We start from the raw sequence: 23,599 nt of genomic DNA, 5'->3' as shown, positions 1-23,599 counted from the left end.
CTTAGTTGAAAAGGGCTGTGATTTCCCTACGTTGATGAGTCTCACCAATGGCCAGCATTGGGTACTCAGCCTTTTCCGGAAGGAGCTGCTGAGCCTAGCACCATAAACATAATCTTAAGCCCCCAACAGGATGGTTCTCTGGAGTCCTTTCCTTCGCTCCCAGCACACCTAGTGGCCTCAGCACTGCTATCTGATGGTCCCAAGGGAAGGTTGGGCCAATTTTGGGGTGCCAATGTCTTCTTCACAGTGGGAGTCAGGAGCTTCCCAGGCCAACCAAGCTCTGCTAGGGGCCCAGAGATTCTTGCTGAAAAGAATCTGGGAGATTCCCCCAGAAGCCCCTGTGACCCACAGAATCACAGTAAAGAGCAGTCCAAGCCCCCAAATTTCCAAGAGCAGGTAGGCAGGTTCACACTGAGCTGGGCGTCTTCTTTTTCTGCCTCCCTCTGCATCCTTTCTCCACAGGTTGAGTGGAAGTATGAGGCAAGGGTGGCTCCCAGCTTGGGGGGGAGCCCCTACATTAATAATTCTCCCTGAGTCCTTCCTGGAGGAAAAGGCCCCAAATTCCTGAGGAGAAAGAGCTGAAGAAGAAAAGCTCAGCAGCCACAGGGCTGAGAGAGATAGCAGCAGGAAAACCTGTCTTTACCCCCACTCGCCTCTACTGTAAATAAACCCCGAGCCAAAGGGCTCATCCGTCTCCTTAAACAGCCAGTAAACTTTATATGACACAATATCTAATAGTAATTTATTGGGGAGATATTGTAAATTCCAACGGTTTTAGTTAATAAAGGAGCTAATTAAAGAGGGACGGGCTGTGCTGGGCCAGCTGTTGGTGAGAAGATAATACATCTGGGGGGGGGGGTGCCGGGTGCAGAAGTGTGTATGTGCGGGTATTTTTGGTGTGACTATTTTCCCCTTGCCCCGTGTCGGGCGATTGCCTCACTCTCTGCGTTAGGTTTTATATGATTTCTTTAAAAAACTAGAAACCAGCGAATAAATCTGTCCCCGCGTTTCGCGCCCCCCCCCCCTCAATTGGGGAAGGGGGAAGTTGGAATTGGTGCGGGGTGGGGGGATTCGCTGTCCCCACCCATCCCTCTGGCGGCGGTACCCACGTGAGTTGGACGGCCAATGGGTGGCCGGTGCAGGTTTAACTATGTTTAATGTCAGATAGCAATAAAGTAGAAGCTGCCGGTCGGGCCCCGCGGAAATGGGAGAGCATAATCTCCTGAATCCCGGGTTTGTGGGGCCGCTGGTGAACATCCACACGGGAGACACCTTCTATTTCCCCAATTTCCGCGCGTCTGGGGCGCAGCTGCCCGGGCTGCCTTCGCTGTCCTACCCGCGCCGCGACAACGTGTGCTCGCTGCCCTGGCCGTCGGCGGAGCCGTGCAATGGCTACCCGCAGCCTTACCTCGGCAGCCCCGTGTCGCTCAACCCGCCCTTTGGCCGCACGTGCGAGTTGGCGCGCGTTGAGGACAGCAAGGGTTACTACCGCGAGCCGTGCGCCGAGGGCGGCGGCGGGGGCCTGAAGCGTGAGGAGCGCGGGCGCGACCCGGGCCCAGGAGTTGGACCCGGGGCAGCGCTTCTGCCGCTCGAGCCGTCAGGGCCTCCTGCGCTCGGGTTCAAGTACGACTACGCGGCCGGCGGTGGTGGTGGCGACGGCGGTGCTGGACCCCCGCACGACCCGCCCTCGTGCCAGTCTCTGGAATCCGACTCCAGTTCGTCCCTGCTCAACGAGGGCAACAAGGGCGCCGGCGCGGGCGACCCCGGCGGCTTGGTGTCACCTTTAAACCCCGGTGGCGGGCTCTCGGCCAGCGGTAAGCACCCCGGCCCGCTCTGGAGACGCACTAGGGCGGGACGTCTGACGGGGCGGGCAGGGTAGGGCCGAGCTAGGGCCGCCTGGGGTGACAGAATGTGTGGTGAGGAAGCACTTCTTTTAAAAAGAAGTGGGGGTTGGGGAGCCCTATAAACATGTAAATATCCCCATAAAAGAACTGAAGAGATTCCCTTCTACTTTAGCCCGCAGCTGGAGGGGGCAGGGAGCTCAGGAGAAGGGAAATTCTTGACCGAGACTTCCCCAGGCCTGGGGGGTGGGAAGGTGAGGCCCAGAGCTGGGTCCCTGGTCCTCCAGAGCCTCTAGCTCCGCTTTCCCACAGCCTCCATTACCTGCATTTTTTCGCCAGTGGATACGTTTAACTCTCGCCACTCGCTCATGTCTGTTCTGACTGATCAGGGACCCCATCCCAGAAGATGTGAGAGGAAGGGACCAGGATATCCTGGAGAAGAGGTTTGGGAAGAAGGGAGGGAAGGGGAACATAGAAGGGTCATGGATACTGCAGTGGTAGGTAGGGTTGGGGAAGCAAGGAAAAGAAGTGAAAGAGGAAAAGGAGAATGGTGAGGGATGGGAGTTGGTAGGGGTGGGGTCTGCATAGAAGAGAGGCGGCAGGAGAGGAAGGGCTTGGGGGTGGGCATTAGGCCAAGGTGAAGAGGACTAGGGAAGGAGCAAGGGCTCTGAGCCTGTCACCTCTTGGTCTTCTGGCCAACCCTCGTTCCTGGTTCATCTCCACCCAGGCACGCCCTGGTACCCGATCCACAGCCGCTCACGGAAGAAGCGCAAGCCCTATTCGAAGTTGCAGCTGGCGGAGCTGGAGGGCGAATTTCTCGTGAACGAGTTCATCACACGGCAGCGCCGGAGGGAACTCTCAGACCGCTTGAATCTTAGTGACCAGCAGGTCAAGATCTGGTTTCAGAACCGGAGAATGAAAAAGAAAAGACTTCTGTTGAGGGAGCAAGCTCTCTCTTTCTTTTAGGGGGCAAAACAAGGGAGCCAGCCCCAGACTGAGCCCGTCTCTGGCAGAGAGCAAGAGGGGGCGCTGCCTGGGACACAGGCTCCCCGCTTAGAATGCCAGAGTCTCTGGCAGGCCCTCTCTGGACGTCCTCTTGTCTGTTTTCTTCGTGTTCCCCTCTCACACACCCCCAGCAGGTCCTGCCAGGCCCCAGAGAGAAGGGAAGAACCCAGTCAGGGAGACAGAAAGCCCACAGGTGCAGGCCAGGGATAGAGACAGGGCAAGCCGAGGCACCGGGGAAGGGTTGGTTTGAGGCAGACTGAGGCTGAGGACCCAGGCGCCTGCTCCCTCCACTTTCCTTCTGTGATCTTAAGTCTGCCTGCAGGAGTAGGCAAGGGTAGGGACAGTGGAACAAAGTCTCCCAGAACTCGCTGTTGGGATTAGGAGCCGCTGACAGGAAGGAGCAAGAGTAGAGGTCATCAGAGAGAGTAGAGGGGGACAGGGTGGCTCTGAGAGGGCAAGAGGAAGTGGGGGAATCCAGGAGGAAGTGCAGTTTGGGAGGACAGAATGGTCAGCAATGCCCATGTCCAGCATGTCTGGGTCCTCCAGGCCTGGACGGCAGAGCAGGCGGAAGCATGAACAGTTGGCAGACCTGGCTGCAGACAAGGCGATCACAACCTTATGTCCTCTCTAGGGCAGACTGTCCAAGCGTCTCCTGGTCCCCAGCCCTCTCCCAAGCCTTCTGCCAGCCCATTCGCTCACGGGTGTGCTGCCATCCTCTCTTCCTGGCCCCTAGGTGGCTGCGGACCAGAACCACAAGCCAGGAATTGAGGGCTAAGCAGACGCAGCCTCAGATTCAATAGTCACTCTAGGGACCCCCACCTGGCCCTCCAGGGAATCCCAAGAGGCTGTGAAAGGGGCTTCGAGCACGGCATTGATTGGCGGGCGGAAGAGTTTCTGGCTGCCGCAGCTAATTCTCCCTTTCCCGCTGGCGTTCATGGTCACGGCCGGCTAGAGGCTGGACTGGCATAATTTATGAGGCAGGAGGAGAATCCGCCCCTAGAGGGGCTACTGGCTACAGTGGCCCAGCTCAGTCCAGGTTTCCCAGGCTGGTGACAATGAAGGAGGAGGCACTGCAGCCTCCCACCCAACTTGTTTCTGTCTCCCACTCCACCCTCTCCCCAACTTGGCCCTTTGTCTCAGGATCCACTGCCTCTGCCTCTGGGCTTCAAGCCTCGGGTACAAGGACCAGAGCACAGGGAGGAGCACATCTCCAGAGCCTGTTGGAGGCCAGAGGGTGGCTTCTCCAGCGGAGGGCCTCTGACTCACAGCCCCTATCAGGCCCCGCCTGCCCCAGCCCTGCCCCCAGTCCCAGCCCAGAGATGCTAGACTGGCTTAGGAGAGAGAAGCAGTGAAGGAACTTGCCCGCCTTTCCACATTCCATTTTTTTTTAAAATATATTTTATTGATATTTTTACAGAGAGGAAGGGAGAGGGATAGAAAGCCAGAAACATCGATGAGAGAGAAACACCGATCAGCTGCCTCCTGCACACCCCCCACTGGGGATGCGCCCGCAGCCAAGATACATGCCCCTGACCGGAACCGAACCCGGGACCCTTCAGTCCGCAGGCCGATGCTGTATCCACTGAGCCAAACCGGTTTCGGCCATATTCCATTTTTTTAATCCCTCTGGGTGAGGGTCCCCTCATCCTCCCATCTGCTGACCCACCCATGCCAGGAGCAAGGGACTGATGGGAGTTCAACTCAGCTTGGGAAGTGTGGAAATGGCCTGCTAGCTGGGAGTTCTTCCTGCCTGGGGAGAGTCTCCCCTAATACACCCTTGAAAGGCAATCCACAGAGTCGTCCCCCCTGCCCATTCTCCCACCAGCACACAGCTTCAAGTCCCTATACAGGATTGTGCAGAGGCAAACTCATAGGGACAGCTGAGCCCAGCACACCAGTGGGCCCAACCCACTCTCCTGACTGTACTTGCAAGCAGGCAGCCTCATATCCCCAGATACAACCCTGTAGAGTGGCCATATAATCACATGCTCCCATCCTCCATTGGGCACCTGACACACTTGCCCAGCCACATAAACTTGTTCCACTTATGTGCAAGTTTGCAGCAATCACTGCCATTCCAGCTGTCTGCTGGTGCTGGGTCTGAGGCACTCTCCCCTTTGCCTGGTCACTCATGTACCTCTTCATGCAGCCCCTCCTGTGACCTCAAGGGCTCTGGGGTGCTGGAATCCATCTGCACCACTCCAGCCTGACTCCCACTGCCTAATAGAGAAGAGAGACCAGAACCTCCCAAAGGGTGGAGGGAGAAAGATATGCAATATTCTCTTCCTGTCGCTTTAAACTTGACTTCTGTGAACTTCTCTGTCAATCTGTGTCCTGTTCTCTGTGTCTGTTGCTAGTACCTTGTGTAGTCCCTGTGGGTAGATGACCTCCCTTCTCTCCCTCCCCAGCTCTCTGTAGTGCGCCCTCCTATTCAAACAGCTGTCTTTAGCACGTTTTCCCCTTTATATAGTCCTTGTACAGAGTTACTTCATCATATTAATATTAATAATACTAATTAAAACATGACTGTATGATGATGTGATTTTTTTTTTAGAAAAAAAATTAAACTGGTTCCCCACACATTGTCTCCTCTGCCCAGAAAGAATGGGATCCTCAGCCTCCTAGCTGTTTTCCACTTTATTTTCTCCAGCTCAGGTGAATAATAATTATAATAATAAAGGAAGAGCAGTTTCAGGGGCAACAAAAATATATGAGCAATCAAGATCTGTTGATGAGCTGCCATCTCCAGTCCTAAGCAATTACTAGCAGAGAGAAAATTGGGGGACCACAGACTGGGGAGGAGGAGAGGAATATCTGAGAAGTCGTGGGCTGTAAAAATAATGTGAGCAGCTTGGAGGAGGCTGAGACTACCTACTGCAGGGCTGGGAAAAGAAAGTCTGAGCTGCAGGATCTCCACAAAGCAAAGCCAGGGTAGGGGTGCAAGCAGGTTGGAGCTGGGATGATGAGAGTGGGATACAGGCAGGGTTTGGTGGGTCCACATTTCAACCCCAAGGCCCTGACTCCATGGCTTTGCTCTGGGAGCATATTTTGTGCACTGCAAGAAGACCGGGCAGGGAGACTAAAGACCACTTGAAGCTGGAGAAATTGGCTCCTTCTCTCTCAGCCAGTGACCTCCTCTGGGCCATGCCAAAGAGAGGCCCAGGTCCAGGACAGAGTCTGGGTTCCAGCTGAGTGCATGAGCCCTTTGCACCTCCACCTCACCCTTTCCTTGTAGGTGGAACGCCATCCCCTATGCCTCTACCCCTGAGCCTCTGGTCCCTGAGTTCCTTTATTTCACAGCCTGGCTCCAATCATAGAGTCTCCTCCAAATTCCCCCTCCACCCTCCTGGGCCCTCTCCGGAATAGCAGGAGCCCCCACCCAAGCCCAGCCTGCAAACCACGCCTTCTGCCCTGAAAACTTTGTCGCTCTTCCTTTCCTTTCTCCTGCAACTAGTAAAACTGGTAAATTTAAACCAAACCTCATTTCCCTTTGCCCCTAATCCCAGCTGTCTTGTATAACTGAGGGGTTCAGGCAGGAAGAAGATGATCCCAAGCTTTGAGGGTACTCACACAAAGGCCCTACAGAGTGGGGGCAAGGCTGGGAACAAGATAGCGTCTGGCAGCCATGAGCTGGGGGAGGGACTGGGTGGCTGTGCCTGGATCTGCATAAAGTGGGGAGGAGGATTTGAATCCCAATGAATCCAGGCACACATCTATACAGGAAGTTAACAGTGAAGACATTTCTGGCTAAAAAGGAAGGAAGGAATTTAGGGAGGCCAGGAATAACTGGCCCTTAATTTATTCCCTCGATTTATTCTGAGATACTGCAGATCTGAGAGAGAATAGATCTTGTTGGGTGGTGTCTACGCAGCCGCCCTCCCGCCAGACTCAATAACTGGGGGAGCTGTCAGTGAAGTAAAGACACCATAATCTCCTCCCAATGGCTGAAAAACAAGTCCTTGGGTCTCCCGGCCAAAGAGAAGGTCATGGTTGAGACACAACCCAAATATTTAGGGCACACCGCTTGAGCTCTTGATCTGGGCAAAGATTGCATCTATTTTGCAACTATTTGTCTGGTTTAAGGCCTCAAACTACAATTTACTCCACTGATTTTCAGACAAAGCATCCTGTGTCTCTACTGGGTCTTCTGGAGCAAGAAAGGGGGAGACTTATTTGGATAATTCAGATAGAAAATAATCCTGCTGTTGTGTGTTTGTAAGCTTATACCATCCAAATAAATTGTGTATTTGGCCCTGATCATCCTCTCAGTTCTACTCCACTCTGATCTGCATAAACGCAGCTAGGGTATTTAAAGCCACTATGTAGCGGACGAAAGGTGGTCCGGGCAGCCCGGGTTCTGTGGATACTAATGCAGCCGGAAACCCGGCGCGGTCGATGGCTGAGATCCAGAGCAGAGCGGGGACAGCCAACCTCGCTCTGCGAACAAAGCAAACCCCCGGGATTTAGGTTCCGGACAGACCGGAGCCCCTGCCCATCCTCCCCGCCATTACCAGGAAAGTAGGAGCGGTTCTTAGGCCCCGGGCCGCGCGGGAAACACACTGGGGAGCTCCCAAGCCTCTCTGCGAGGCGGGCACATGGAGGCGCCGAAGATTCCGGTGTAATTCGACTCGAGGTGGTTGCAGGCCCCGGATCCCGGAGCCGCGTAGATCAGAGCCTGTAGGTCGGAGTGGCTGCCCTTCCGTGTCTGTCTCTGTTGAGACGAGTTACCGGTTTTCCGCCGCGAAGTGTGAGGCCAGCGCCCGCGCCACCTGGACGCCCCGCAATACTGCAGACGGCGCCGCGCTCCCGGCTCAGGGAAGGCCCCCGAGACAAAGGCGCACCGGCCGCTGGGGGATGACGCGGGCGCCTGGACCGCCCTCTCCCAACCCTGGCCGGCCGGGCGGCTACGGCTCCGGTCCAGTTTCCCGCCCGGCCCAGCCCAGGCTCCGGTTCGCTCCAGTGTCCCGAGGCGAGGAGAGCCGGCGCGCTTCCCAGCCCCGGAGGACCCGCGGAGCTCCCCGCCCCGCAGCGCCGGCAGCTCTGCTCGCCGCCCGAGGCCCCCGGGGCCCGGGAGGGGTGGGCTGACCCCTGCTGGCCGGAGCCGCGGAGGCTGCCGAGACGGGTCCGGCTCATCTGCTGGTTCTGAGCACCCCGGGCCTGGAGGACGCCCCGTGAGTTTGTGGGAGACCTCGAAGAACAGCCCGAGTCTGAGGCGCTGCGGGGCTACGGGAACCAGGCCTGTTTCTAAGTGCCTTCCCTCCGCTGGGCACGCGGCGTCCCCACTGCGGCGGCCCGCCCTCCCGCCGCGCCTCTCACCCCCAGCGGCTCTGCCCGGAGGCTCCTAAAAGCCGGTACTGCCCCAAGGAGCCTGGCAAGGGAGCCAAGGAACTGGCTCGCCCAGCGTGACCAGCGGGTTGTTTGTGAGTGTTTTCTCCTCCCTGAGTCGGAGCCACTTCCTGGGTACGTGGAGACCAGCCTCCACTTTACCAGTTTCCCTGACCCAGAGTAGAGAACTTCTTTCAAAGACAGGTCTGTGTGGATGGAACTCAACACCGGCAGGGAAAAGATGTTCCATAAAATGCACGCAAATATGAATATATCGAAACCTTCTAAAATGCATAGATATCTATATTACATATACATTCTGGGCATGGAAAATACATTTCTCTAGAAAATATACATACAGAGGCACTTCTAGATATTGTATGGTAAAGCAATCTCCTGGAAAAAGATTACACAAAGCATGTATATCCACCACATGTAAAATTCATTTACATATATAAACAGCACACTTCCAAAAATTCTACAAAGGGAATGTACAGTCCTGCATCTATTTAGCTACATAGTGCATATAAAATCAGTGCATAGAAAATACATCCAGATAGTAATATATCCACATAAAACTGCATTAAAATACATATTATTATATACACAAAGTGCATATCTACCCAGTGTATGAAAAAATATATTCTGTAAATTATATTTGCATACATGGTGTGTACCAAATATAGTTGAAAACATTCTTTGGGTTCACATATCATATTTATAATATACATTTCTCAGGCAATCTTTAAAACAGTAGTGGGAGGAAGATCAGGCATTGGCAATGACAATCTCCATTGGCTAGCCTTTTTTCTGTACTTTATTTCTATTATTTCTGTCTTTTAAAAACCCTTCGATATCTACGTGCATTATTTATATAAGTGGTCTCCTAGCTCTGACTCCCTGTTGCATCTCTTGTCTGAAGTCAGGATCTATATTTAGAGTGCTAAGTCCTGTTTGCAGCAGGGTCTGACTGCATAATCACTGGTGTATGGAATTAGTATTTTGTAATTAGGTTATCCCCTGTGCCTCAGGACGTGTTCTTCTGGACCTAATATAAATATATTATGAAGTTACTCTGGGCTGCCAGGTAGGGAAGGGGGAAGAGAAAATGTAGCAACCAGAGAAGTGTGTAACAGGCAGGTTGAGCTAACAGGCAGGTTCCAGAGCCTGAAAATGAAGAGTTATTTAAATTTAAAATTTTTAATTCTTTTCATCTAAGTCTAGGGAGCAGCATGAAGCAAACACTGAACCTCTTCTATGCCCTTCTCAAATCCCAGAGCAATCCTACTCCCTCCCAGCTACCCCGGGTCTGGTTCTGGCCTGTCCAGCGCCTCAGCTCCGGTTCCCACCCGTAACCTTGGTGGAGTCTACACAGACAGCAGGGAAATTATATCCCATAATCCCAGCTTTTTTCAACAAAACCCACTCTCAATGCTTTTTGAGAGGCAGTAGTAACTTAAAGCATTTCCTGGCACTGAGCTAACTCTGTTTTGGCCCCCTAAAAATTAGTCCCATGTGGGTCTTTCTTTAGCAGCTAAAGATCCAGGACTGCATGACACATGCCTATGGAAAATTCTTTGAGAAGCAGTGCGCTCACACCCAGCAGAGATATTGTTTATGAGTCGATGGGTTCTGTGTAGACGCAGCCATATTTTACTGTCCAAAGGAATCAATTAATTAGTGCCTTGCCAGTCCCCCCCACCCCTCTCCCTGCCCCACCGGATGCTGCTTGGCTGAGCTCGAGTGGCTGAGATAGATTTGCTCGGCCAGCTTGCTGGTCTTGTTAACAAGCCTCGTCATAAAGATGAAGATGATAAGGAGAGCGAGGAAGCCCTGGTGGCCTGGAGAGGGTGGGGGTGGGGGCTTGGAGAACCCAGCCCGGCAGTCTTTAGGACAGCACTGACCAACGAAGCTGCTCCGTGCCCGAGAGCCATTCTTCCCTTCTGGGGCGTTCATGCTGTGGCTTGGATAATTCTCACTTCCCTCTCCTTCCCTGAATTTTCCCTTTTCTTCATCAAGCCCTCAATTTTTAAAAAGTCCTTTAAATAAAAATATATAAACCTCTGTCTATGAGTGCCTCTCTTGCCCTCTGCCGCGTTTGTTCAGGGACCTGCTGCCGTTTCCTTTCTCTGCATTTCTCCCCGTGGTTCATCTCCGGCTGGTGTGGTGCTCTCTTCCCTCCTGTGGCTTTCTCTCTGGCTTCATGGTTGCTTTTTCTACCAAGTTGGTGCTGACTCAGGACCCAAGGAGCTTTTAAAAAATAATACAAACACCCCCTGGTTATCTCACTGCAGAGTGAACACCCCTAGATAAGCCAAACCCAATGGGGGGATACCTTGGATGTAATTGCTGGTTTGGGTTGCAGCACTTAATTATGTTTATTCTCACCAATGTGCATACTTAACAGAGAGATATTGATATTAAAGGGCAAGGGGGGATTAATTTTACTTTTATAGTCATGTATTAAAAGCAGAAGATGATCTGAATCTCCTTTAAAGGGGCCAATATAGGGGGGAGGGAGAGAAAGAGAAAAGGAGGGGGAAGGGAGAAATATGACTGAAGGTGAACAAAGATCTTTGCCTGAAGAAACAATGTAACACTAGACAGAACTATAAAGTCTGGGAATGTAAGAACCAGGACTCTCCCAGCTTCCCCCATTTGGAATTCTTTCCCGGGCACTTCCTGCTGAAATCCCAACCCTGACTACACAGCAGCATTCAAAGAAGAATTCATGCAATTATCTGGATAATTGTAGGGGGGCAGAGAGAAAACATTTCTCTTTTATTGTCTGATCCTCTGTGTTATCTTTGCAGAAGAGGGGGGTGTATGGGATATAGAGTAAAAGGAGGTGGTAGGATCTCCCAGTATCACCCTATCCCCGACAAGATGGCTACTCCTAAACCAAAGAGGTCTGAGGCAGGAGCTTAGAGATTCTGGAGCCTACTGAAGAAGGGATAAGAGAGTTTGAAGGCCTCAGTGAAACAGTTTCATTTTTGAGGAATTTGCTTGGCTTTACTTTTTCTGCATAGACCTGTCTCATCTACTATTGTAATTACCACAAGTAAGCAAATAACAGATAATTATAGGGGTGTCCATAATATCATTTATTTTATAGCCTCACAAGACATGATTAGAGTTAATGTCGGTGGCTCTATTGGAGCCTGGGAGGCAGCAAGAGGTGAGGTAGAGTGGCCCCCCATAGTCTTTTTAATTCCTATTTTTATGTGTGTGTGAATCTCCAGAAATCCCTCATTCTCTAAATTTCATCCCCAGATGTCTTAAGAGAAATCTTTAGGATTTTAGGGGCTAAGAACTCAGAGAAGGGTAAACAACAATTTGGTATTTAAATCTCCTCTTTAGTCTCAGGAGCAGTGATCTCTGCTCTCCCCAACACCCCCCTGCCCCCCCCCCCACCCGTCCCTAATCAAGGCCTTTGCTCTCGCTCTCTGATCAAAACCACTAGGGTCACAGAGACTTTGCAGGTGAGGCCAGTGAGAGGAAACCAGGGTCTTACCAAAAAGAAGTTCACTGTCATCCCCAACTGGTCGCTGGGCCAGAGTGAAGCCCCTTTGACCCCAAATTGGCCTTCTTTCCTGACCCTCCTCCCCAGGGACATGTGGGTGGGGGCAGAAGCCAGGCTATAGCTGTGGAGATCGTTTGAGGTGGGGATGGGAAAAGAATTTTAAAAATATACATTTTGTTTCTGGGATTCAAAAGACCAGAACAGAAGACTGTGGGAGAGAGAGGAAGAAGAGATTACAGTAAAGAGCTAGGCAAGAGAGAATCAAGGAAAACCATGAAACCAGCAAGCACGAGGGAAATGAATGAGTGAAAGAAAGGGATTAGGAAGGGGAACAGTAGAAGGTGTGGGAAAGAAGCAAGGAAATAAAAAGGGAAAGGTAGGAAAAAAGGAAGAAAATGACAGAAGGGGGAAAAGGAAGGGGATGAAAAAAGGAAAGAAAAGAGAGAGATGGAAGAGAAAGGAAGGAAGGAGGGAGGCAGAAGCCAGGGTCCGCCTGGGCTCTCGCTCTGCCTGGCTGCCTGCAGGAGTCTGCGTGGGCGGGGGGCTCTGTGACAAAGTGAAGGTCAAGTTAGCATCGTACCTTATATGGAAGGTGACGGTCCTCCATTTCAGTCTTTCTTTCTGCCAAGACTTGGCCATGGCATTTCTGATCTTGTAAACACTGAATTCTTTGGGGTCTTAAGAAAGGGGACCTCCCCCCCACCCCCCGCTTCCTTTATTGGGGGTGAGCTCCGCTGGCTAGGGAAGCAGCTCACAGAGAAGTCTACTAATGAAGACTGCGGGGAAACTTTTCTCTCCCTTTCTCTCTCTGGCTCCGCTCCTGCCAGCTGGGGCCCCCTCCCTCCCTCCCTCCCTCCCTCCTTCCCTCCCTCTCTCCCTCCTTTCTCCACCCAGACGCCTCTTTTCTCTCCACTTCTCTCGTGCACCGCGTCTCTCGCCTCGGTCTGCGACTCCGGGCTCCGTCTCTCTCCACTCCCCCCTCTCCCCTACTGCAGACTTCTAAATCCGTTCCACTCCACCACGAAGCGGAGCAGGACGTAAGAATTGGAGAGAAAAGTAGCCGTCACAAAGAAAAGTTCATTTACAGCTTAAATTTCTATTAAGGTTTCCTTCCGAAAACAAGGCGGTACACTCGGTAAGGAGAAGTGAGGCAGCGCGGGGGCGGGATTGGGGGATGATGAGGTAGGAGACTTGGATTTATTTATTTCTCAGAACCCGAGGCTGAAAGACAGGGCGAGACGCAGGAAAGCGAGAGAAAAGCGTTTTAATCCGGCAATCAGCAAAGGAGGCTGCCACCCGTGGGCTTGGGAGCCAAGCGCGCCCGCGCCAAGAGCGGTGCCGGGGCGCTGAACCCGCTCAGCCTAGGCCGTGGGTGCGGAGCAAAATAGTATATTAGATGTTTGTCGGTTTGAGAGGTGGGGGAGAGGCAGGGATGGAGGGAGACAGGGAGAGACAGTAAAGCGACGCCGCAGCTGGCCCGCCTGAGGGAAAGTGAGCTCCCGAGAGGCGAGGCGAGAGGCGGCAGCGCCTGGGCTGCGGGCAGCGGGCAGGCTCAACCTAAGGCGCTGGGAGAAAGGAGCCTGAAGTGGAATCCTTGATAATTCCCCTCCAGGGTGCACGAGGGGCGAGACCGAGGTAGAGACGGAGAGAGGAAGAATATGGATGTGGCGTGGGGTGTCCTTTTTCCTGGACCTCACAGCTTGTTTTCACCGCTCCGCGCCCCAGGAGCCCTTTTCAAGTCTAACCATTGCTTTTTAAATGGGAATTTTAATGCCACGAAGGGAAGGATGCTCAGAAGCAATGGTGGGGGCTTCTGGTTAAATCTGATGCCCCACAAACCCCTAATGGTTGTTGCCTCCACCCTTCTCAACTGGAAACCAGCCTCTGGGACCCGTCCCCTCCCTTTTACCTAAGGGACCTGACTGGAGCCTGAGGCCTGGCTTAGGGACTGCCAGGAGCAGTGAGGGTGGTCAGGGGAGCCCGCCCACCCCATGTTCTAATAATGGAAAACATAGGGGAGGATTTGATTATTTCTGCTGGTGTTAAGGATCCTAGCTTTCAAAAACAGCATCTGACCCTGAGGTCTAAGGTGATAATTGTCTCTCCCACAAACATTAATCCAGGCAAAGGTCCGACTGCAGGGCTCAAGGGGCTGAGGGGGTGGCCAGGGCTTGGACATTTGCTGCCAGGAAGCCCCAGGAAGGGAGCAAGGGAGCAGGAGGCCCTTCTTGGTGTTATCTGGAGTTCTGCAGAGAGTATTTTAAAAAGTCAAAATGGACCGGGCAGGCCCTTTCTGAGGTGCCCCTCAGCTCAAGGAAGGAGAGCTCCTGGAAATAAGGGCATTTAGGAGCTGGGACATTTTCCCATAGTGTGGGAAAAGACAGAGACAACCAGACCTCATGCTGCAAAATGTGTTTCATATCAAAATGTGTTTCGTATCTGTGACAGAAAATGGTAGCGGCCTGGGAGATTTCGGGACTTGCAGGGAGTGGGGCAGGGTCAGACACTCTGGTGGAGGCAGAGGCTGGGGTCTGATTGAGGGTGGCTGGAGGAATCCGAGGGAACAAAATTGGAAAGGTATCACCCGAGCCCATTTCCTCAGAGAGGCAAACACACACACAATGGGCCCCAAGATTGAAAAACACCAGATGATCTGTTTCTAAGGGACATAAACAGGCCAAGCAGATGCAGGTTAATAAAACCCGCAAAAGCCCAGACAGGAACACTTAAAATGCCCTAGAAACAAAACACACCGTGACAAATTCTCATCCAACACACAAGTACATGCACCAGAATGTTCCCAGGCACAGAGAGGCCTTCCCCATGTCGGGTCTCCACCGTGGACACTCAGGTGTACCTGCCCAGCATGCACAAAGTTGTGCACGCTCCTAAACCTACCAGAGAAACCCTTGGTGGGAGGAGCAAGCACTGAGCTGCACACACACCCCACAGAGCCAGGCCCGTGTCTCCTGAGCCTCAATAATGCACGATCCATACCCAGAGATAAAAGTCTAGACAATAGATGGCTGTTTATGACAACGAGGCTTTCCAAGTTTGGGGCCAGCGATAAATCTCTGGCGAATCTTCCTGTAACTCAACTTCTGGCCCTAGTGCCCAGAGACCGCAGAGAGGAAAGCAGCAAAATGGGAAAGACTTTTCAATCATGAGCAGAAGGCGGCTTCCACACTGGGGCTAGGGAGTGCAGGCGGTCACAATGGCCCCAGGTGGCGTGTCCACACTGTGGAAGCTTTTGAATCAAACTTCAGAAACAGGGGAGTTAGGCTTCCGGGCTCTGGAAATAGGGTGAAATGTGCAGGCAGATGGGAGGGCCTGGAGGCTGGGACAGACCCACAAACCATTCTTGCTGCAGGCAAAGGGCCTTTTTTATTGGTGACTGAATCTTCTTGCTATGTGTCACCTGAATTCTCTTTCTCGCTCCTTTTCCTTTTTGGATTGATGGGCTGTTCCCTTTTGCATTTTCGACCCAGGCATCTGATTACAAGTAAAGAGCCACTGAGTTGATCTCATAAACATGCCGAGAGCTCACTTTGATCTGGAGAACTGGGTCCCAGCCTAAGTAGGCGCTAAAGTCCGGGAATGGTGGGTGTCCCGTCCAACCGGGCCTCCGCTCCACCGCTCCACCTGGAGCCCCATCCAGTGGCCCAGCAGGGCAATCCTGCGCAGAAAAAAAAAAAAAAAAAAAAAAAAAGCATTTTCTGTGTTGCTGCAACTGGGTTTGGAAAACCAAGATCCAAAGGTAGTTGCTCCATTTCCAGACTGCTTTTAAGACATTTCCTTCATTTTAGAGCATTTGGTGAGGGGGCCAATGAAACTGGCTCGTAAAATGGGACTTTTATGGGGAGAAATGGGGTCGCATTGCTAGCCTCCTGGGACAATCCCTCCGCTGAGAAAGGTGGGTGGGGCTTCAGGGGCAGAGGAGCTGCCCTTCTCCCTCCCCTTATCCTGTCCAGGGGCCAGAGGAGCAGCATCCATCTGTCTAGGTAGTCTGACTTGGGGCTTTGGGCTTGGGGTAATGGCCAGGGCTGAGGAGAGGTGGGGGCCAAGAACCGGAGGTCCTATCCCCTTCTAGTTCCCTAGATGGGGGTGGGAGGTATCCCCAGTGCAGAATAAACCGCTGGCCTGAAAATCCCCAAGCATACTAAGAGGATTATTAAACAGCCAGTATTGCTCTAAGAAAGAGAAATATGTGCAAAAAGATGCAAGCCGATTTCTAATAGGGGTGCATCCTTGGCAGCCAGCTTCTGAATCGCTGAGAGTGTCCATGTGCTTATTGTTTATCTTGTTATTGATTCTACCCGGCAGGGACCGAATTTACAATTCAAGCCCACCACAGCTCTACCAGCCCCTTTCGCCTCCCTGGTTTTCCTCCCAGTTCAAGGTCGGTGGGGTGGGCCCCTTTCCCTTCTACAACCCATTCTAGAGTCCAGACAGCAGGAGGAGGTGGTCAAGCTGCAAGGCAGCCTGGGCTGTATGGAGGATGCTGACTGGGGTCTCCCAGGCGGGAATGTGGGAGATACTGCCCCCTTCTGAAGCTGTCTCTGGTGTACATGTGTGGAAAAGAAGCGTGCTGGAGTTCGTAGCCCTGGCCAGTGGCCAGAGTACCTCGGCAGCTACCCAGACCGCAGCTGCCTGCTAGCGGGCAGGCAGGCAGTGCTTATTGAGGCCATCAAGAGCCCTGGGGTGGGCAGGATGACCCTGAGGAGGAGGAGGAGGATTTCATGTGAAAGCTGGAACCCCAGGATGGTGGAGGGGCCACAGGCACCTATGAGATGAGAAGGAAAAAGCCACCTCCAGGCAGTGGGGCTTACTAGGTTCTTGGGAACAGATTTGGGGCCATGGATGAGTCTCTTGTTGTGGGAGGTACTGATGCCCTGGGGTGCAGCTTGGGGCAGGCAGCTCAGTCTCTGTTTAGGAGCAGTCTGGACCTAGGGCCAGGCAGAGAGGTCGAGGTCCATAGCCCATATCATGGGCATTTTTGCCAGTCAATTCTTTGCTGACCTCAGTGGCAAGGGCCTTTTCTCCTTGTCTTCAGCACCAACCTCCAGTTGCTGGGATTTTTTTTTTAAGTTGTTGAAAATTTAAGTCAGACCAAAACTAGAAAGAAAAAAAAGGGAACTTGATGCCTTACTTTTAGGAGGAAGAATATTATTTTCAGAAGCCTCTGTTGGGAGACCCTAGAGTTTCCTGGACATCAACTCCTTGGACATTCTTTTCTGTCTTTCTTTTTTGTTTCAAGGAAATAGAGCTGCCAGCAGCAACTTGCAGCTGCCTGGCTCACTTTTATGGTGGCCCTGGAATAAACTTTGGTGGTCAAATTCAAGTGCTCAGGCCCACAGCTGTCTCCTCACAGGAAGCGCACCCCCTCCCCACTGTCGGCCCTGGCGGTGCAGAATTTGCCTTGGGGGCTTGGGCCCCACGTTGCCCTGGAGGCCTGGATGGGGAAGAAAGCAGGACCCTGGGAGAAAGTGGAAATCCAAAGCTGAGACTCTGAACCCTCATCCACATCTCAGCAAAGAATAGTGGTATCTCTCACCAACCTCTTGCTGGTCCCTATCACTGTTTGGGGAACATTTTGCCTTCTATAAATTCAGGTTTAATGAGGTCAGTATGAACCCCATAAAAGCCATAGTCCATAGATCCCCATCATTATAATTAAAAATGCTGGCCCCAGCTCACCCTATAAAAGGGGGTAGAAAAAGGAGGAAAAGCAACAGATTTTTCTTTTTGCAGCCCCTTACTTATAGAAAAGTCACCCTATAAAAGGGGGTTAAAAAAAAAAAAAAAGGAGGAAAAGCAACAGATTTTTCTTTTTGTAACCCCTTACCAATGAAGCAGTCCAACATTTCTGCAAAGCCCCAATCTAGTTCCTCTTTGCCCTCAGTTAAGATCTAGTCAGGACAAAAGAAGGGCCTTTTAGTCAGCGATGGATGAATGGGCAGAGTGTGCCAGAGTCTTATCCCTGGGTATTCCAGAGCCACCCCAAGAATGAGACCCACGGTGGAGGCAGTTCTAGCCCAGATGCTGCTCTAAGACTGAGCAAATTTGGGAAGGCAGGAGGGGTAAGAAGGAATAGATTTAGGGGGGTTGTATTTGGGGACAAGGCACTGTGTTTGTGTCTTCCACATCTGATTCTGGGGCCTCAGTACCTCATCATGCTCAGCAAGGAAAATCAAATCCAAATGATATTTTAAAAGTGGAAACAAATTTTAATCCAAATTTGGGTGTAAAGATAATTTGGGTCATTCCTGGCTGTTCCTGAGTGCAATGAGCTGAGTCTTTTTGGGGCTTCAGTTCCTCCCCTCCTACCAGAACAAATCATGCTCTGACAGCTCCTCCTTGGATCCAAGGTTGCTCTCTGCTCGTGACAGTTGCTCCAGCCCCTTGGACCCAGTCCAGAACCTTTCAATAAAGTGGTTTTCAGCTGACCAAATGTGTCCTGTGGTGTCCAGAGGGATGGGAGGCAAGGGAGGGTAGAACCACTGAGGCCACCCCTTTGGCCACAGCCATCCAGAAGGCTGGCAGACGTGGTGGAAGAAGGCAGGGCAGGTCTGAGAAACAGGAAGGCGGCACCAAGGCCTGGCTGCGGCCCCTGGGAGCAGGGCTGGGAGCTTCCACTAGGGAGTGGCCCTAGGCACTGCCTTGCCTGCCCAGGTTCCTCAGCTCCCTTCCACTGCCTTGCTGGTCTGTCTGGAGACCCGCATCTGGCCACACCACCCACCTCTCAGTCCCAAATCATCTAAGGATAAGAGCCCCAAACCTAGTCCTGCAACCATATCCTTCCGGAACCCCGACATTGGTCTTCTTTTCAGCCCCCAAGCTGAGGCTGAGCCCCCAACCCAAAGAGAAGATACATGGCACTGGTTCCAACCTTTTTCTTTGGGGTTTGAGATTTAAAAATCCACCGTGGATGTAGCTTTCTGTGCATTGATTGACAATAAAGTCAGGCATGAAATATTCACCCAGGGCCACTCTCCCATACTAAATATTTAACACAACATTAGAGAAGGTTTTTCCCAGACTTTGCCAGGCACCGGCTGGGCGGCTGGCGCACTGCTTTCCACTCCTTTATGACTAATCTAAGTCCCTAGCTGCCGCAGCACAGCGAGCCAGACAAAGTTGGAACATTGGCTTGCTACTGGGCTGCCTCACCTTGGAGAAACTTCAGATACTCTTCTGAGGAGTCTCTCCAAAGGGAAAGGTAGTCTTGACACCCAGCCCCGGCGGGAAAAAGAATTGATTTATTCCAACTCTTCCAAGTAGGCGCTGGCCCCTCTCCGGTTGGCGGGCTCCGAGTCCCTGAGAGTTGGGGGTGAACGATTAACATCTCTGGCGGGATCAGGCAGTGGGGAAAGAGGTCCGCATCCCCATCCTAGTCTCTGCTGATGGAGGGGAGGAGGCTAGAACCCCTTACGTGAGAGCCCTCCTCCTTCCCCCAATCCTGGGAAAAGAGAGCAGCAGCTAGGAAAAATACATTTACCCCCTCCCAGCCACCGCCCCTGCCCATCCCACCGCCCACCCCACCCTAACCCTCTCTCTCCTCCTTTGCTTGCTCTGTGGAATGGAGAGGAGGGGAGTGAGAGAGAAAAACGAATACAAATCTGCAATTGATTTTCATAATGTTTCTGCGGTGTTTGCAAACCAATCGCCTGAACGTCCCCATCTTACCTAAGAGAGAACCCCTCCTACGTCTGCGAAGTGCTCCGAACTGATATATGACAATATCTACTTTGGATCACGTGCTCGGGGAGAGAGACTAAGACGGATAACGCGTCATCTCGCCTTCCCAAATTTTCCCCCCTCGCTAGACTGGGTCCAAAACCTCCATCTGGAGCCGGCAGGAGAAGAGAACGATGTTTAACTCGGTCAACCTGGGCAACTTCTGCTCGCCGTCGCGCAAGGACAGGGGCGCTGATTTCGGGGAGCGAGGGAGCTGCGCCTCCAACCTCTATCTGCCCAGTTGCACTTACTACATGCCCGAGTTCTCCACGGTCTCCTCCTTCCTGCCCCAGGCCCCTTCTCGTCAGATCTCCTACCCCTATTCCGCCCAAGTGCCCCCGGTCCGGGAGGTCTCCTACGGCCTGGAGCCCTCCGGCAAGTGGCACCACCGGAACAGCTACTCCTCCTGCTATGCCGCGGCCGACGAGCTCATGCACCGGGAGTGCCTGCCTCCTTCCACCGTCACCGAGATCCTCATGAAAAACGAAGGCTCCTACGGCGGCCACCACCATCCCAGCGCCCCGCACGCAGCCCCCGCGGGCTTCTACTCCTCAGTCAACAAGAACAGCGTCCTGCCTCAAGCCTTCGACCGCTTCTTCGACAACGCCTACTGCGGCGGCGGCGGCGACGCGCCTACCGAGCCCCCCTGCCCCGGCAAGGGTGAGGCTAAGGGGGAGCCCGAGGTGCCCCCGGCCTCGGGACTAGGGTCCCGGGCTGAGGCGGGGGCCGAGGCCGAGGCCGAGGAGGAAAACACGAATCCCAGCTCGTCCGGCTCAACCCACTCGGCGGCCAAGGAACCGGCCAAGGGAGCCGCCCCCAGTAGGTAGCAGCGGCCGGGAACCAGGCGGGCAGCGAGGGAGGGAGGGAGGGCGAGAATAGGGGGGAGGCGAGGGGAACGGGGACGGCCTCGTGTTTTGGGTCAGTCTGATTTTATGTGGAGTTTTATAAGCATTCAAAGGATTTTATTATAACCTACAAAGCCCTCTCTCCCAACGACTTGACTTTTTACGATGGAGAAAGGGTGGGGAGGGAGGGAAAAGGGCTCTTTAGAAAAAGCCGGCGAACCCCCCCTCCCCGTTATCTCCCTCTGTCTGTGAAAATTTTAAAAGCGCCACCATCGCGGGCAATATTAACTTTGATCGTGAACTTAGAGGAGCATTTAAGGAAGGATGGGGAGCCGGGCTGCCGAGGGGTGGGAGGGAGGGGAGGGGTGGAGGGGGAGAAAGGGGAGGGCGAGGGGAAGACAGGGAGAAACTCCGAGAGGGGGAGTGGTGGGAGAGAGAGGCGATGGAGCAGAACCTGGGACCGAAGAGGCCAGCCAGGGCTGCTCCGCTTCTTTTAAAAACTAATTTTGAAATGTTCAAACTGTGTTTTCGTGGGTCCTTGAGCAGAACCCGGAGTCACTCGGGGTCAGCGGCGACGGAGGGACGGGGCGAGGCGGCTCCCAGCGCCGCTGGGCTCCAGGCCTGGGTCCCGGCGGTTCCCTGCGCTCCGCGGCCTCTGCGCCCGCCCTGCCCGGCGACTGGGGAGGCGCGGCCACGGGCGCCCGGGAGCGCCAGGGCCCCCGGAGCGGCTCTCGGGAGTCCTCGGTGCCTGCTCGCTCTGCTCGCTCGCGTCCTCCCGCCTCCCACTGCTCTCTCCCACTCTCACTCTGAGCGCTCGTTCTCCGCGCCCCCCGCCCCCCATTTCTGGGGGAGGGACGGTGCGTTTCCCGAATCCCTGGGAGGACAGAGGAAGGGCCAAGGCCGGCGGCTGAGCGGACGGGGCCGGGGGCGCACTTGGCCCCCCGCAGGCTGCCTTCTGCCCCTAGACTGCACCAGCCAAGGCTCTCGCCTGCGGGGCGGGGTCCCGCGTGGCCCGGGTTGGGGACCGGCTAGACCTGGCAGGGGTTCGCGGCGGTCCCAGCGCTGCGCCCGCAGGGAGAGGCGGCCGGCCCGGCGGGAGGGCTGCCCACGGCGGGGCTGGGAGCGGGGCCGCCGAGCGCTCGGTGGTCTGGGGTCGTCCGGGTCTCACGTGTCTCTCTCCCCCTCTCCTCGCACTTGCCCCCTCCCCTCCAGACGCCCCTCGCACCCGCAAGAAGCGCTGCCCTTATTCGAAATTCCAGATCCGGGAACTGGAGCGAGAGTTTTTCTTCAACGTGTATATCAACAAAGAGAAGCGGCTGCAGCTGTCCCGGATGCTGAACCTGACAGATCGGCAAGTGAAAATTTGGTTTCAGAACCGGAGGATGAAAGAAAAAAAACTCAGCAGAGACCGGCTGCAATATTTCTCGGGAAATCCTCTGCTGTAACCGCAGACCGGGCCCTTTCTGGGGAGAGGGAAAGGGGGAAATTATCTTATTTTATTTTTATTTTTTATTTTCTAACTCGCCTTCTTTTCGCGGGTGGAAAACTGGACTGTGGCCAGGGCCGTGGCCCGCACTTCCTTCCGGACCTCCCTCACCTCCAGCCTGACTCTCGCCCTGGGACCGGCCCGGGCCTGGAAGGAGGGTGAAGGGAAGCGTCTGACCCTCGGCGAGTGGACTCCCTTGGCGCCGAGGCCAAGACTTTATTTAAAAGAAAACACACCTCGCGACGAGGTCTTGCTGCTCGGGTCGGGTGGGGGAGGGGCAAGAGTCGTGGCGCCTGAGCCGAACAATCCTTGAACTAAAAGCTTTCCCTCGCGCAAGTGAACAGATCTGCTACAACGCCGCGTCTGCGACCGGAGACTTCTGGGCTACCAGCCCCTACCCCACCTGCCCCACTGCTAGGGGGCAGCTAAATGTGATCCTGCCTTGCTGTGAAATTTCTGTACCTTCGACCTGGTGTTAGGTGTGCAAAGTCCGTGTCCTACCTCCGTCTGTGCCCAGGCCCGCCCGAGCCTAGCTGTTCTCCCTGTGAATGTGTAGAGCCCTCCTTTGAAATTTCTTAACTGGTGCATTGAGGTTTCCCAGCCTTTTTCCAAGTCGTGCCCCACTCCATGGGTTTATAGCTATAGTCTATGCAGTTGTTGCCCCTCCACCTTTTTTTTTTTTTTTTTTAAGGAAAAAAAGATTGGTGTGGGTGAAGCAGTAGGGAGATGGGACTGGGCACCTCCCCCATGCTGGGGCCTGAATTTTTGTAAATAAATTTCGCAAGAGTTTCTTTCTACCCTGAGGGGATAGGGGGAGGACTCGCCTGGAATGAGATTCAAATCACCCACCTCTCCCCATGTGCGTGAGTGCGTGTACATGTGCAATCCCCACCCTGCTTCTGTCCCAGAGGGATTGCTGTGAAATTCTTATGGTGGCAAATAAAGATATTTCATTCTGTTCAATATTATGATTTTATTTGACCCTTTTATTAGCCTCTCTCCTCTTAAAACCCTCAATGCTCCCAAGGTGGAGGAGGAGGCACGCGGGCAGAGCCCTGGTGGTGTGGACAGGCTGTGAAGGTGAGGTAGGCCAGGGCTGGTGGCCTGCACCCCACCCGCTCTCCGGGGGCAGGGGCCTGAGTGTGGTGATAGCTTCCTCCCCATCTCAAGCTGAGAATATTCTGTGGCTTCTCTTAAAGCTCTCCTTTCTCACGTGCAGCCCAAGCTGCGTCCAAATGCCCAGCAATGCTTTCCGTTTAAGTACACATTTGTTGTGGAGTTAATTGTAACCATCATCAAATTTAAATTTATAGGAATTTTCTTGGCTCCACTGCCCTCCTGCCAGATGTCTCCGTCTGTTGCAGTTAAATGTGTAGGGTTGAGGATAGGGCGCTCTCTCTCTCTCTCTCTCTCTCTCTCTCTCTCTCTCTCTCTGGGAGAAGACTGTGTTGGATTTTTTATATACAATTTTGAAGGAGGGAGGGAAGAGAAGGAGAAACCAGCCCCCTTCCTTTCCTCACCTTAGCTGCCCCTGAGGGTGGGAAGGTGGACTGGGCCCTTTCCCCTCAAGCACAAATGGCCAGGCTCCTCCAGACACAACAATACCTTAGGCTGGGGCCACCCTCATGTTTATGCACTTGGTGTCCCCAGGAGAAAGCCCCAGAGATTTGTTTTCTAACAGGTTGGCATGGGGTAAGACACTAGGGAAGATGGTCTGTGTGAACAGTGGGCCACACCTATGCATGTTTTTCTACATAAAGATAACCATAGTCCTTTCCCCACTGCACTTTCAGTGAGGGCATTCTGGCCATCTCCAATACAAATTCATTCCTTATCT

At 53.5% G+C, this 23,599-nt stretch overlaps 2 protein-coding genes across 2 annotated transcripts; both read left to right on the top strand.

The window, feature by feature from the left end:
• Positions 1-1,204: 1,204 nt before the first annotated feature.
• Positions 1,205-2,807, top strand: HOXC12 (homeobox C12; the record flags this gene model as incomplete). Its single annotated transcript, XM_080663129.1, has 2 exons — positions 1,205-1,814; positions 2,569-2,807. The coding sequence occupies 2 exons, from the start codon at positions 1,205-1,207 to the stop codon at positions 2,805-2,807; spliced, it is 849 nt and encodes a 282-aa protein (XP_080519255.1).
• A 16,758-nt stretch (positions 2,808-19,565) lies between these two features.
• HOXC11 (homeobox C11) lies at positions 19,566-21,721 on the top strand (the record flags this gene model as incomplete). Its single annotated transcript, XM_080659475.1, has 2 exons — positions 19,566-20,250; positions 21,489-21,721. 2 exons carry the CDS (start codon positions 19,566-19,568, stop codon positions 21,719-21,721), a joined length of 918 nt encoding a protein of 305 aa, XP_080515601.1.
• Between the last annotated feature and the right edge of the window lie 1,878 nt (positions 21,722-23,599).

Source organism: Plecotus auritus, assembly GCF_963455305.1.
Source record: "Plecotus auritus genome assembly, chromosome: 3".
Classification (NCBI taxonomy): domain Eukaryota; kingdom Metazoa; phylum Chordata; class Mammalia; order Chiroptera; family Vespertilionidae; genus Plecotus; species Plecotus auritus.
Note: the sequence above shows the minus strand (reverse complement) of the source record. Positions and strands in the feature narration are given on the sequence as shown.